This window comes from Taudactylus pleione, unplaced genomic scaffold (assembly GCF_031769625.1).
Source record: "Taudactylus pleione unplaced genomic scaffold, aTauple2 ptg001573l, whole genome shotgun sequence".
NCBI lineage: Eukaryota > Metazoa > Chordata > Amphibia > Anura > Myobatrachidae > Taudactylus > Taudactylus pleione.
The window spans coordinates 3,977,227-3,992,122 of record NW_028285970.1 but is presented as its reverse complement, the minus strand read 5'-3'; the positions used below and the strand labels follow the sequence as shown (position 1 = coordinate 3,992,122).

General features: G+C 45.8%; 1 protein-coding gene across 1 annotated transcript in view; it reads right to left on the bottom strand.

Moving 5' to 3' along the window:
- The window catches only part of OSTF1 (osteoclast stimulating factor 1), a 55,436-nt gene extending 53,299 nt beyond the window's left edge, over positions 1-2,137 (bottom strand). The window contains exon 1 of the mRNA XM_088464050.1: positions 1,900-2,137. Within this exon, the coding sequence (XP_088320176.1) occupies positions 1,900-1,933 (34 nt within the window). The 5' untranslated portion in view covers positions 1,934-2,137. The remainder of the gene's footprint in view (positions 1-1,899) is intronic.
- Positions 2,138-14,896: the final 12,759 nt, after the last annotated feature.

The following is a 14,896-nucleotide window of genomic DNA, read 5'->3' as shown; positions in this document are numbered from 1 at the left end:
CTTTTAAATGGTCCCTACCAACTTACCTTCGACCAGCAATGCGTGGGCACATATGGGCGATAGTGATATCAGCCATCGTCCCTGCATGCTGGACAACCTGCTTGATATCGAGCAGGTTATTATAGGGACCCGCGATCAGCTATAGTTGGTGGTGTGTTGGATGATCTATATAGATTATCCAACACACCAGGGAGGGTGGAGTATGTTCTGCCAGTGATATCGTATTGCTGGCAGATCGCTACGTGTGTATGCACCATTACAGTGTGTATCAGCCAGGATTTTACACTGATTCCAATTTGTAGTGATAATGGTAAAGGGAAGCTAGACTACATGCTGCCTTCATCAGAATGACCCACAGTAAAGAGAAGCACACTTAAAACAGGAAGAGTGGTGAAGGGAGGGAGTACAGGGACAGCAAGTGAAAGCTAGAGCTAAGTATACTGCAGACTAGTCATTGTTGCAATATTGATTATAAGTAACTGCTGTTTTATTCATTTACAATAGTTATATACAATAATACACTGAATATTTAAAAACGAATCAAAAAGCCATCAGCTTAAAGTTGCAAAGTCAGGGTGCTCCTGCCCTTAGTTGAAGCCCTTGGGAGGAAAGGGTTGGGATGAGAGATTGAACTACTGATTGGTCCTCCCACTCATACCCATCCCTGCCATTTAAGGACAGTGAGTACAACAGATATGCCAGTTCTGTACTACATACATAAATTTTTCCCAAAACTTTGGCTAGGGGGTAGAACACCTTTCTAAAATATTTTACATAAATGATTAATGCAGATGTAAATCTACATCTAGGCTTGCCTTACAAAAAAAACACTGCAATATAAGCTATGCAAACCCTCACATAACAATAACACACCAGGGAGACATTGGTTTCATTCCAAGTGACACATGCCTAGAACACAACCGGGAAGAGGTATACTTTGAACTATTTACAGAACTCTTCAGTTGTACATACACTAAAATTGTTAAAGAACACTAAAATTCTAGAGGAAGAATATCCTGATGTGTTCAAATAGGAGACTGTTCCTATCACATCCACTAACTTTTAATGAAGTTTTAGTAGTTAAATAATATATTATCACAGAAGGTGCCATGACAATATTACAGCTTGCGGCTTTCTTTGGTCAGTCAAAAATGTTACCCTTCCAGGCACACAATGTAAATATTTGTACCTATTTTAAGCACAATATGTAATCATTCTCCCTCCACACACACATATAATATATATAGAGACACACACACACACTTCACGATGACTGTGCTTCTGCTTTCAGCTGGAAAAATAATTAAATGTGTTTCGTCTGTTACAATATTGCTTAGTACATTCATTTTGACATAACAGAGTGAAGTAATGGAATGTATTTCTGGCCTAATAAAGCAGGTCAGGGGAGTTGGCCAGTGTTGGCTTGGTCAGTGCAGAGACAGCAGATGACAATTATAGGTGGGTAAGGTGCATAACAGGTTTTGACGTTATTCCTTAAAAGCTCCCAAATGTACTGTACCGGTGTCGTTTTTACCCAGCACGTATTCTCACAGGTATGTCTGCAGCTATGTACCAGTGGCTCATACACACACATATGCATCTAAAAACAAATAATACATTAAAGTGCATGTGAACTGAAATAATCGTGTGCCTTTAGACAAGTGCTGAGTAAGGAATTGTGCTGCTCCCATTGTTACATTATGACCCTATCCCGGTACAGGCAGCGCTAGCTAGGGTGGAATGGGTACTAGCTGCAGGGTGACTGCTGCTGCCATTACACGGGGGGAAGTAAGGGCAGAGCTCGGTGCCATCACAGGCTACAAGAAGTAGTATCACACCCATGACTTATGGGCGGAGGCGTGTGTGCATGTAGTGGGCACGAACAGGCTTCTCTCTTACCTGGTTTCACTGGTTTAGGAGGTGGCTTAGACATGGTGTCCCAAACTATTCCCCAAGCTCAGCTCGGGACAGAGGGTTACTATGCTGCTCTTGCTGAGTGGCCCCAGTGCTTGCTTCTGTGTGTAGTAGGTGAGAGAGGGTGTCACTCAGTCAGTCGTCCCCTGTCCTGAGAATGAGGAAGTGTAGGGACTGCAGGAGGAGGAGTCCCGGCTGTCACCACCCTGATCCACGCATGCACACACACATACACACTGACAGTCTGACACAGGAGTAGTACACTGGCCGGCGGCCGCCTCTCTGCATTGCACACAGAGCAGAAATTGCCGGTTTAATGGCTAAGAATGATTTGTTTAGCTGTCAATTCACGTTACAGCGATTTTATACATTTTAAACAAAATATTGTTTTCACTACCTATATTTTTAATGACTTTTAATGTGAGAGAATGAATGCTGATGATCATAGACATGGGTCATGGTAGGAAATGCATAATGGGTGTTTGCAGTGTTGGTCAGTGTGTGAGCCTCTCTTGTTTAAGACTTCCTTTATAAGTGGCCTATACATTATGTTAATTAACATTCAGATTCGCCACGAGAGCCGGAGCAATTCCACGTAGACAGTTGATCCGAAGATCAACTGTCCCCGCATGTCTGACTCTGCAGTGTTAGTGGGTTCACGCAGGCGCACAAAGCCCTGGCGACCGGCATAAGGATGAGAACAGGCGGGTGGATCCGAAAGGATCCCTCTTCGCAACCCGGGACTTCTTCCCATAGTGGGTGCGGGAGTAAACGCCATCTGAAGTTGGCAAATGTTCCCACAGTCAAGCTCCAAAAATTTTATATTTTTGGAGCATGATGAATTTAGGTCCCGGTACTAGTGTATGGGGACAGTGGGTCAGATTGGGGCTGAAAGGTAAGTAGGAGATATCAGTGATCTCTTCTGCATTATCTTTATAATGAATGGCCCTTATAATTTATACAAATGTAGGTGAACATTTTAATTTTCCCCTGCTTTTTTATACATTAAGTGATGATGAATTGACCACTAAGGGCCTACCTACTTCATTATGCTAATCAATACAGAATAAAATAATGTAACTTGCTCCCCTTAACTGCAGCTCAATCTAAAGCTGCCAATCCTCTCGGCGATTAAACCTAGCGATGGAGCGATAATGACGGTAGTTATCGCTCCATCGCTTGGTAATCGCCCGCAGATCGGGCAGTAAAATGTTAAAAACGACCAACGATGCGCGCGCACTGGTCGTTTTTAACATCAATCATCGCCCGGACATTACGGTCAACCTTCGACCACCGTCAGGCTGTCATGTTCGGGGATGATTGATCTGCATACACTGAACGTTCAGTGTATGCACTTCACCCCGCGGGAGGCGACGGCGTCGTAATCATGCTGTCGTCCCCGCATCGTGTAGAGGATGGGCAGCATTACACTCAGGGTCACCAGTCCTTGGTCAACACAAAACAACAAAATGAGTGGTTCAAGCTGTTATACCCCTTTTACATCGCTTTTGGCGGGTCGCATCTGAGATTTGTACATGCGTCGATACCAGGAGCGACCTGCCCGAGACCCTTTTCAGACTGGTGGCCCGTCCTGGCAATAATGCCGGGTCGATGATGTCACCGCCATCATTGCTGAGCCCGCTGTCAGGATGCGGCCTGTGATCGGCTGCTACTCACCCCTACACCGTCATCTTCATGTTTCGAGGCATGTGGATGCCAGGCCTACGTGCGGTTGCGTATTCTCCCCGGAGTCTGCTAGAATCCTCATGTGCGCGTCTTGGTTCCATGGGCGCAGCCATTTTGGTTCAAGTCATCTGACTGCTATCATCCACTGGTAGCCTGCGGTCGGTCAGCTGCTTCATTCAGCCATTGACCAGCTACCTAAGGGTATTTAAGCTTAGTCTTTGGACAGGAAGTTGCCTGTGCAACTTCGCTTCTCCCGTGATCATTTGCTGAGACTGCGTCTTAGGCTGGGAACACACCTAAACAACCGGCAATCGTGCCAATGTTCAGGGCGATTTGCCTTCATCCCTGGACATCGCATAATTGCCGGCACATAGTTGAAAGATTTAATGAAAGACGGAACAATCACTGTTCTGTCCTTCATTAACATGTACAGGCTCACATGCGATAGGGTGTGATTGACTGTGCAGCACAGCCAATCGCACGTTATCGCATGCGACCACGGGTACGCGCAAATTGGTCATACACACTGTACGATATGCCCGATTTGTCGTTGTGATTTGGCTAAATCGGTCAAATCAGGTCGATATCGTGCAGGTGTGTATGCACCCTAAGGCTCAACACACTATCCTCCAGTGTTCTCCATCAAGTTGCTAAACCTCGTGTTTTTCTCTGCTCAGCGTCTGGATTCCCAATTACCATCGCTATTCAGCATCTCATATCAAGTGCTGATTACCATCGGTATTCAGCGTCTCATATCAAGTGCTGTCTACCATCGCTATTCAGCGTCTCATATCAAGTACTGATTACCATCACTATTCAGCATCTCATATCAAGTGCTTATATAGTCATCCCATATTTATCTCTGCGTTTTCTACAGGTACCTGGCCCAGGGGCCGCGACTTGTTCACTTGGTGCAGCGAAACTCATATCCCGCTTGGAGGGGTCACTGGTGAATACCATCAGGAGGACTAGACTCCGCGCCTTTCCACACCTGGGAGACACGTATGAAGAGGACATATATATTGCCTTCCAATTTCTTATCACCCACTGCCGGTCTTAGGGCCTGATTCAGAGCCGCTCGTAAGCGGCCGCTCGCTCGCTCCGAGCGATGTTCGCACATCTGCGCATGCGTATGGGTCGTAATGCGCATGCGCCAACCAGTCATTGTGGTCGGAAATCGTGCGCTCACAAAACAGCGAGGGCCTGCTAATTTGAGTGACAGAATGAGACGTTTGTGGGTGGTAACGGGAAGGTGCTTGAAAACGGGAAGTGGAGATCCGAACGCAGGCGTGCCAAACGGTCAAAACGGGCGTTTAATGGGTGTGCATAATTAACAAAGAAGCGTCATCGACCACGTCACTTGGTTGTCTTTTAGCCTGAACTGCTCGCAGTGATTGCGGGAAGTAAAACTGTGAGCAGTTCAGACGCCTTTCGATGTACTCGATTAATCTAATAAATAGCGGAGATGATGTATGATGCGAACAGCCAGGGGGCGTCTTTACAAAATAGCGAGCGCATGTTTCGTTCGCTTGCTCAGACATAGAGGCGTCAACAGACTTTAATGAGCGAGCGCTCAATTTAAATAGCCGGCCTCTTTTTCTGAACGACCGTTCGCAAATAGCGTCCGGCTCTGAATCAGGCCCTTAGTTCCTGCAGTTGAAGCCATCAAACATCCGGGCTTGACGCCGGCGCGTGCCGGCTCTACTTTGCAGTGAACGGGACCTGTTCACATCGCACCGTGAGCCGGGTTGAACTCATGTTCAACCCTGCTTTTTACCCAGGTTGAAATGCCGGGTCGCTCGACCCGGGTTATTTCAACTGGGCCCTTCACAATGCGCAGTAAGCCAAGGTTGCTGCACGTTCATGTGCAGTAACCCGGGTTATTTGATGGCAGTGTGAAAGGGGTATTAGTGACTAGATACTCTACTGTAGATCCTCTGTATCCACGATGATAATATACAGGTGTTTCTCCATTCCTTTTCAAAAAGAAGAGAACTGAAGAACCACTGTGCATTCTTACACAATAATAGAACCACTTTATGTCCATACTCACCTAAATACGGGGAGAATGTGCATCAAAAGGTTTTGTTACTGTTTCTGAACTCAAATACTGCTGTTATATTGAGTTGTAGTGTACCTTACCCATTGGTTATCCTTTCTGTAAGAATAACACTCACCTGACAAAAAGTGCAGAAGTCCATCAAAAGGTTTATATATTTGCCCATGGTATAAAGCATCAGCCAATCTTACAGATCAGTATATCCACAATGGTCAACAAATTTACAATGGATATCCAAACATAGGAACAAAGCAATGTCTTCATAAAAATGGATTTAAAAATAACCATAAAAAAATTCCACCCAAGGCCAATGGTAATCAACAAATGTCCGGAAGAAGCAGGGGGGTAAAGCACCAGGTGGTTGGAAAAGTATTCACAGATCAGATTACCCATGCCCTTCTCTCACCAATGGTTTTCAGATTCTTAGATCCTTTGAGTATGAGGGGGAGCTGACCGGCATCCATATTTATACCGTTATCTAGGTAGATGATTGGAAATGGAATTGCTTACACCTGAATCTAATACAAAGCCCATACCTATATAAACTAAGCAAACCATACAATAAACAGTGTGCAAATTAAAATACAAATATATTAAAATATTCTAGAAAAAATATATACGTAATTCTTGCATTTCTAATCATATTTAAAATGCATACTGTGGCAATTCATAAATCCGGAGTGGCTCCACCCCTGGCTTAGATGTATATATAATTCATTTTAATGAAAATTAAAGAGATAGTGTACCTGTAAATGTCATCTCCCAACTCCACAAATGATTTGTGCAGCATGGAAGAAAATGGACCATTTTTTTAAATTTACGAAGAGAGACTTCCAATGGGGTTGAAGGTTTCCGAATATTAAATTATATTATTGGGCTACGCATCTCAGTCAGGCTGTAGCATGGTTTTTTTCCTGCTGCCTCTCTAATGGGTGGAATTGGAGACTACTGCTTGTAAGCTTGTTTCTCTTCCCTCTATGCTTGGGATCTCCTCAAACCACTGCCCATTGTCTGTCTCTTCTCACCCAATAGTCAACTTCACTTGCACTGTTTGAGATTACTGTACTCGAAAGTTTCAACTTCTTTCCACTCCTCCCCTCTTACTTTTTTCTGGAGCAACCCATTGTTCACTCTTGGTATGTCTTTTTCCCAAAGGTAAATGTTTTCACCTATCTTCAGCTGGATAGGTGGATCTTCTTGTTTAATTACTAATTTTCTCTCATGGACCTCACTTGCTGTATGTCTACATGGATGGTTAAAACTCCCTTGTTTCCCTCTGTTTGATACCCCACTTTTCTCTTCTGACCTCGGGCAAATTCCCTCCCCCTTCCCCCTCATTTCCTCACCCCTTCCCTTCCTTATCTACATTAGCATTTTTCATCTATGTCTTTGTATTCATTTTCTATTGTTTTTATGCTTATGTACTTGTTATGAAACCCAAAGCCTGGTTCATGTGAACCCCCTAGAACTCAGGCTAGCAAGGTCTTCTGCCAATAATAACCACCCGTTGTTCCCTTAGAACTAGGTGACGTTCACCGGTACTTAGGCGGCCACCTGGACTTATCACTCGGGGTAGTAGGGTGTCATACGAAGAAATTATGGGATTCTCTGGTGAGCGAATCAACCAGAACAGAAGCTGGTCCACAATAGATGTGGCTTTGGAAGCCGCTGGTGGGTCTTGGAGCCGGATGCAGAGGTGAATAAACCGATGTGGCTTTGAGAGCCGATGTGCAGCTTGGAGACAGATGCAGGAGTGAGTAATATTCGATGCGGCTTTTGAGAACCGATGGTGTGGCTTGGAGCAGAATACAGGAATGAGTAGTGGCTTTAAGAACTGGTACACAAGTTTGAGTACCAGTTTGTGCACTGATCAGTGTGCTGAGGGCTTGTTTTAGACCCGCTCGTGAGCGCATTGCACTCGCAAGCGGGTTGATGGTGGGCCAGTGCGCACGCGTGGCGTGCACGAGCCCCGTAGCGAGTGAGTACTTCACTCGCTCCGGGGCTTGCAGCAAAACGGGGCGACTGTCGATGTTGATCGACAGCTCGCCCCGTTTTGTAGGCGGGTAAGGGGGGTAGCTGAACAAACGGAGGCGTTCCCGAAGGAACCCCTGCCATTTGTGGGCGGCCCTACTAACATCACTCTATTAGAGCAGGAAATCCACTCGGGCTTGCGAGACCTGAGACCCTACCCCAGAGTCTCCTCGCAAGCCCGATGATCACGATAATCGCGACCATCTCCTGCCTGCTCGCACTAGCTGTGGGTGGGCACCCACAGCTTAGCAAGTGGACAGGAAAAAATAAATAAAAAATACTCCCCGCCCTGATTCAGAGAGTGTGCTCGCAAAAATAGCGAGCACCTCTGAATCAGGCCCTGAATCCACAAGAGTTGGTACACAAGTTGGTGTACAGGTTAGTGTACAAATTAATGTACTGCATCCTTAAGCGTTGATACCAAAGTTGGTGTACAAGTTTGAGTACAAATTAGTGTACTGCGACTTTAAGAGTCAGTACACAGGTTGGTGTACAAGTTTGTGTACAAATTAGTGTACTGTGGGCCTGATTCAGACCTGGCATCCATCGCTCCAGGTCTCGTACTAAAGGGGGCGTGCTGTCGATGTTGAGTGACAGCACGCCCACTTTGGTGGGCGGGCCGGGTGGGGTGGCTGCCCAGACGGAGGCGTTCCCATGAGAATGCCTACCGTCTGGGGCCGGCCCCACTGACATCACAAGTGATGTCAGTGGGAGAGCTTTCGGCTCTGTTAGAGCCGAAAGCTCTCTGGGGCTTGCGGCAACCCGACCCTACCACAAGGGTCTCGTCGCAAGCCCAATGGTTGCAATGGTCTTGACCATCGCGACCATCTTCCTGGCCACTCGCTATAGCTGTGGATGGTCAAAAAAAAAAAAAAACGGGCCCTGATTCAGAGTGAGTGCAAGTTTTGTGTACTAGTTAGTGTACAGTGGTATGACTTTGAGAGCCAGTGGCAGCATAGACGCTGCTGATGCGGCAAATGAGCCGTTGGAGAGGCTGGAGAGCCGGTGGCAGCACGGATGCTGATGCGGCTAAGGAGACGTAGGAGAGACTGCTGAACTGGTGGCAGCACAGATGCTGTTGATGTGGCTAAGGAGCCGTTGGAGAGGCTGGAGAGATGGTACTAAGATGACTCCGCTGGAACACACTTCCATGAGGCAATACAGATAGCTGGTAATGCGGCTGGTAAAGCCTAGAAACAGGAAATCCATCATCTTAAAGAATTCTATATAGTGGCAGCACAGATGCTGCTGATGCAGCTAAGGAGCCATAGGAGACACTGGTGAGCTGGTGGCAGCACAGAGACAGCTGATGCGGCAAGGAGCCATTGGAGAGGCTGATGAGCTGGCGGCAGCACGGACAGTGCTGATGTGGCTAAGGAGCCGTAGGAGAGGCTGATGAACTGAGTGAACCGGAACAACAGTGTCATGAGAAGGTAAACTGCCAGAGAGAGACAAGTGGTGGCCGCGACTTGTAACAGTACTGCTAATTTGAAAATGCAAATTCCACGATGGGAATGGGAGTTCAGTCCATTTGGGTGGAAAATCCATATCATATAGTATTGTTGTCCATTCAACAGAACTCCCAGCCTCACAGTCAAGCCTAGAAATGAGAAATCCATCATCTTAAAGAACTCTTTCCGGGTAGGACCACTTTTAATTGTGCAGATCCACTCTTGTACAGTTTGTCTCTCCTGAGAACAAAAGTATCAGTCATGGGTACTAACATCACACTACCAGTCTTTGGAATGCAAACCGCAAAGTGCTTAATCGGCAGTGGAACGCAAACCGCAAATAGGGCTCCAGCATAAATAAATCACCTAACCATGTAAAAAATACAATAAAAACAAGAGTTACTGTAGGCCAAAATCACAGGTTAATACTTCTCACAATAAACATTTCTTACAGAATATACTGTATTTTGTTACAAGAATCACTTTGTTTCAAAATCAATGTTTAACCCCTTATTAGACAATGAGCCTGATTCAGCAAGGATCGCAATTGCAAAGCTGCAGGCAGGCAGCTTTGCAATTGCGATCCTTGTAATAATGCTTGCGAGCCCAGGACACTGCGTTGATCAATGTAGATCCTGGGCTAGCCACTTCTGGAAAACAGACAGGGTGTACATGCCCCCGTTCCCAAGAACGGCAACAGACCCCCATCCCCACCCCTTAAATGCCCCTGCCTGTCAATCAGGCAGAGGCATGCAAGGGTTTGCGTGCAACTACGCAGGACCCATTGTGTACACTCGCAGAATGGGGCCTGTGCATGCACAGATTCCCAGTTGCGTTCACTGCTGAATCAGGCCCGATGTTTTTTAATTCATATACAGCAGGTAAAATAAGTATTAAACACATCAACATATTTCTCAGTAAATATATTTGTAATGGGGATATTGTAATGAAATTTTCACCAAATGTCAGCAACAACCCATGCAATCCACACCAATCCACACATGCAAACCATAGATGTCCATAAATTAAGTTATGTGAAATGACAAAGGGAAAAGTATTGAATGCTTACTGAAATTAATTTAATACTTCGTACAAAAGCCCCCCCTGGTAATTCCCCCATAGTAATGTCCCATTCAGCAGTGCATCTATAGTAATGCCCCCTGAGGTAATGCCCCTGTAGTAGTGCCCATATAGTAATGCCCGTGTTGTAGTGCCCTCATAGTAATGCACCTGTAGTGCCCACATGGTAATGGCCCATATTGTAATGTCCCTGTAGTGCCCTTATTTTAATGCCCCTGTAGTGCCCTTATTGTAATGCCCCTGTAGTGCCCATATAGTAATGCCCCTGCAGTGCCACTTTTTATGCACACACAAAAAGAAAAAAGAAAAAACCTTAAACCCTGCTCCTGCGTCCGCCGCTGTCCGGTCTGCCCAGCTGCTCCTCGGAACTATGGGAGAGACGTCATGACGTCTCTCCCATAGTGCCTGGGCCATGGGGAGAGCGGGAATCTGGAGTTCAGGAGAGAACTCCAGCCTCCGGCCACCACAGCGCTGCAGGGAAGGAGCTGGGCGCCCACTGATAATAAAATCTTAGAGGGCATCCGACTGGGAACCTCCCTGCAGTGCCGGGCTGGAGGACACTGGTACTGGGTGCAGCGGTGCACCCAAAGAACGTACACCTCCAGACCCCCCCTAGTTGCAGCCCTGTTGGTAATGACAGTTTCAAGACGCCTCCTGTATGGGGAAACTAGTCGCATTCATTGCTCAGGTGTGATTTTGGCCCATTCTTCCACACAAACAGTCTTCAAATCTTGAAGGTTCCGTGGGCCTCTTCTATGAACTCTGGGCCTGATTCATTGTTACTCGATGTTACCGATTGTTTAATACACTTCCTGGAGATGACGTATTTTACGAAAGGAAAGCGGGCGTCTTGTGTCAGGCCGGTGGGCGGCAAAATACATATCGCGATCGCACGGCAAGACATAGTAGGCATGTGCATGTCTTGCTAGCGAGCGCAGGATTTTCATACTTTGACAGCTGACGGCTGCGTGTGAACACATCCTAGCGAGCGGGTCTGAATCATGCCCTCTGATCTTTAGTTATTTCCATAGATTTTCAATTGGATTCAATTTAGATGATTGGCTGGGGCATTCTAGCAGCTTTATTTTCTTTCTCTGAAACCAAATGACAGTGTCCTTGGCTATGTGTTTGGGATCATTGTCTTGCTGAAATGTCCACCCTCACTTCATCTTCAGCATCCTGGTAAATGGCAGCAGATTTTTAGCAAGAATGTCTTGGTACATTTTTCCATTCATCCTTCCTTCAATTACATGAAGTATGATGAAAAACAGCCCCACACCATGATGTTTCCACTTCCAAACTTCACTGTTGGTATGGTGTTTTTGGGGTGATGCGCAGCGCCATTTCTCCTCCAAACATGGTGTGTATTATGACATCCAAAGGGTTTGATTCAGACCCATTCGCTAGATGCGGCCGCTCACTCCCTGCGTATGTAAATTCATCTAAGTGACATCAAGGCAGTCAATACTGACTGATGGATGCCCATTCTTGCCTAATCAATACTTGGAGTTTGTCAGAATTTGTGGGTTTTTGTTTGTCCACCCGCCTCTTGAGGATTGACAACAAGTTCTCAATGGGATTAAGGTCTGGGGAGTTTCCTGGCCATGGACCCAAAATTTTGATGTTTTGTTCCCCCAGCCACTTAGTTATCACTTTTGCCTTATGGCAAGGTGCTCCATCATGCTGGAAAAGGCATTGTTCGTCACCAAACTGTTCTTGGATGGTTGAGAAACGTTGCTCTTGGAGGATGTTTTGGTACCATTCTTTATTCATGGCTGTGTTCTTAGGCAAAATTGTGAGTGAGCCCACTCCCTTGGCTGAGAAGCAACCCCACACATAAATGGTCTCAGGATGCTTTACTGTAGGTATGACACAGGACTGATGGTAGCGCTCACTTTTCCTTTTCCGGACAAGCATTTTTCCAGATGCCCCAAACAATCTGAAAGGGGATTCACCAGAGAAAATAGTCTGTCCCTGATGTTTTTCCTTGAGAGAAGTGGCTTCATTGCTGCCCTTCTTGACACCAGGCCATCCTCCAAAAGTATTCGCCTCACACCTGCCTGCTGCCATTCCTGAGCAAGCTCTGCACTGGTGGTGCCCCGATCCCACAGCTGAATCAACTTTAGATGGTCCTGGTTCTTGCTGGACGTTCTTGGGCGCCCTGTAGCCTTCTTTACAACTATTGAACCTCTCTCCTTGAAGTTCTTGATGACCCGATAAATGGTTGATTTAGGTGCAATCTTACTAGCAGCAATATCCTTGCCTGTGAAGCCCTTTTTGTGCAAAGCAATGATGACTACACATGTTTCCTTGCAGCTAAGCATGGTTAACAGAGGAAGAAAAATTATTTCAAGCTCCACCCTCCTTTTAAAGCTTCCAATCTGTTATTCTAACTCAATCAGCATGACAGAGTGATCTCCAGCCTTGTTCTCGTCAACACTCTCACCTGTGTTAACAAGAGAATCACTGACATGATATCAGCTGGTACTTTTGTGGCAGGACTGAAATGCAGTGAATTTTTTTGGGGGGGATTAAGGGCCTGATTCAGGTTGGTTCACAAGGCTGTGTTTGCACGCACCCTGCTCGCTGCTAAAATATGCTAATGAATGCAATCGCAGCTCTATACCAAGTTGCCCACCACTGTATAAAGCTGCCCACTTCCCATGACATGACAAGTCAGCGGTAACATTGAGTAACATCGGTACCATCCGCACAGTTGTGGTAGACCTGACCCTACTGCAGAAACTGCTAAACTTCCTGTCACCATCTAGACCTCTGCCAGCATAAGCTGTAACAGGGGCTTAATTATGCATGCCCCTGTAACAACGTTTTAACACCCAGGCACACCTACGTTTCTCTGACCACCCCCCGTCACCACTCTCAAATGGTTACTTCCTGTCAATCACCATGTGAAGGCCCTGCGTGCTTAATGCAATCGCTTTCCGATCGCAGTGGCCGGTTCGCACACGTGCAATGCGTCTAATATGCATGCGCAGAATGCAAACATCGGCAGCCTTGCGATCCAACCTGAATCAGGCCCTAAGTTCATTGTCATGGCAAAGAGGAACTTTGCAATTAATTGCAATTCATGTGATCACTCTTCATGACATTCTGGAGTATATGCATATTGCCATCATAACAACTGAAGCAGCAGACTTTGTGAAAACCAATACTTGTGTCATTCTCAAAATTTTTGGCCATGGTTGTAGTCTCTGGGAGACTCCGAAATACTTAGGTAGTAACCAGGGCTCCAGAAGAGTGGGTGGTCCTCCTGGATCCATCAAGGGGATAATTCATTTAGATGCTAATTTTCCATATTGTCTTGTCGAATATATTTCCACATAAACGTTAATGTCAGTGTTGGGGGGAAAGCCAGACAGTGTCAAATACCTGTGACAAATATCACAGTGAAATTATTAATGCACTTATTTTTGCTTGCACCTACTAGGGTGGTGACATTTTTTCATTATGAAACTTCAGGTGAAAATATAGAACAGCCAATAGTTGCCTCCTTTAAAAAAAATATTTAAAAATTAAGTTTTATTATAAAATAAAGCAAATCTAGGCAATCGCTTATCCCATGCATTATTATTATTATTATTATTATTATTATTATTACCATTTATTTATATGGCGCCACAAATGTTCCGCAGCGCCTTACAAAGTACATAAACAAGTTGTAGACAAGCGACTTACAGAACAATACAATACAGGACCAGGACATGGATTATATATATTGCTACATTAGTGACCATAACCCCCAGATAAGTAACAGAGCATAAGCAACCAAGTGTTAGGTGCCCTAGTGGTGAGTAAGAAGTAGATGAAACTAAAGTAGGGAGAAGCACAAGAGGGTAGAGGGCCCTGCTTGTAAGAGCTTACATTCTAAAGGGGAGGGAAAGACAAACAGGAGTGACACAGATGGGGTAGATGGGGAGGAAGGAGCATGTATCAGGGAGTTAGAATGATAGCTGGAAGGTTTTGATGAAGTCTTGAGAGCCCGTTTGAAGGTTTGCAAAGAGGTGGAGAGTCTGATGGGGAGTGGGAGAGAGTTCCAGAGGTGGGGAGCAGTGCGGGCAACATCTTGAGGGTGGGAGTGGAAGGAAGTAATCAGCTGGCATGAAAGCGGCGTGCATTAGTTGAACGAAGAGAGCGGAGAGGAGAGTGAAGGGAGATGAGATCAGAGATGTATATGGGGGAAGATTGGGTGAGGGCTTTGTAAGCGAGCGTGAGAACCTTAAATTGGGTTTTAAAAGGGAAGGGGAGCCAGTGGAGGGCTTGTAGGAGAGAGGAGGCAGATGTAGAGCGTTTGGAGAGGAAGATAAGCCGTGCAGCAGCATTAAGGTTAGACTGGAGAGAAGAGAGATGGGATTTGGGGAGGCCAGATAGGAGGAGGTTACAGTACTCCAATATGGAGATGACCAGTGAGTGTATGAGGGTTTTTGTAGCATCCTGGATGAGATAGGGTCTGATCTTAGAAATATTTTTGAAATGGAAACGACAGGACTGTGAGAGGTTCTGGATATGTGGTTTGAAGGAGAGGGATGAGTCTAGGATAACTCCAAGACAGTGCACCTTGGGACTAGATGAGATAGTTATTCCATCAATTGATAAAGAAATAGTGGGAAGTGAGGTTATGTGGGAGGGTGGGAAGATGATCAGCTCTGTCTTAGAC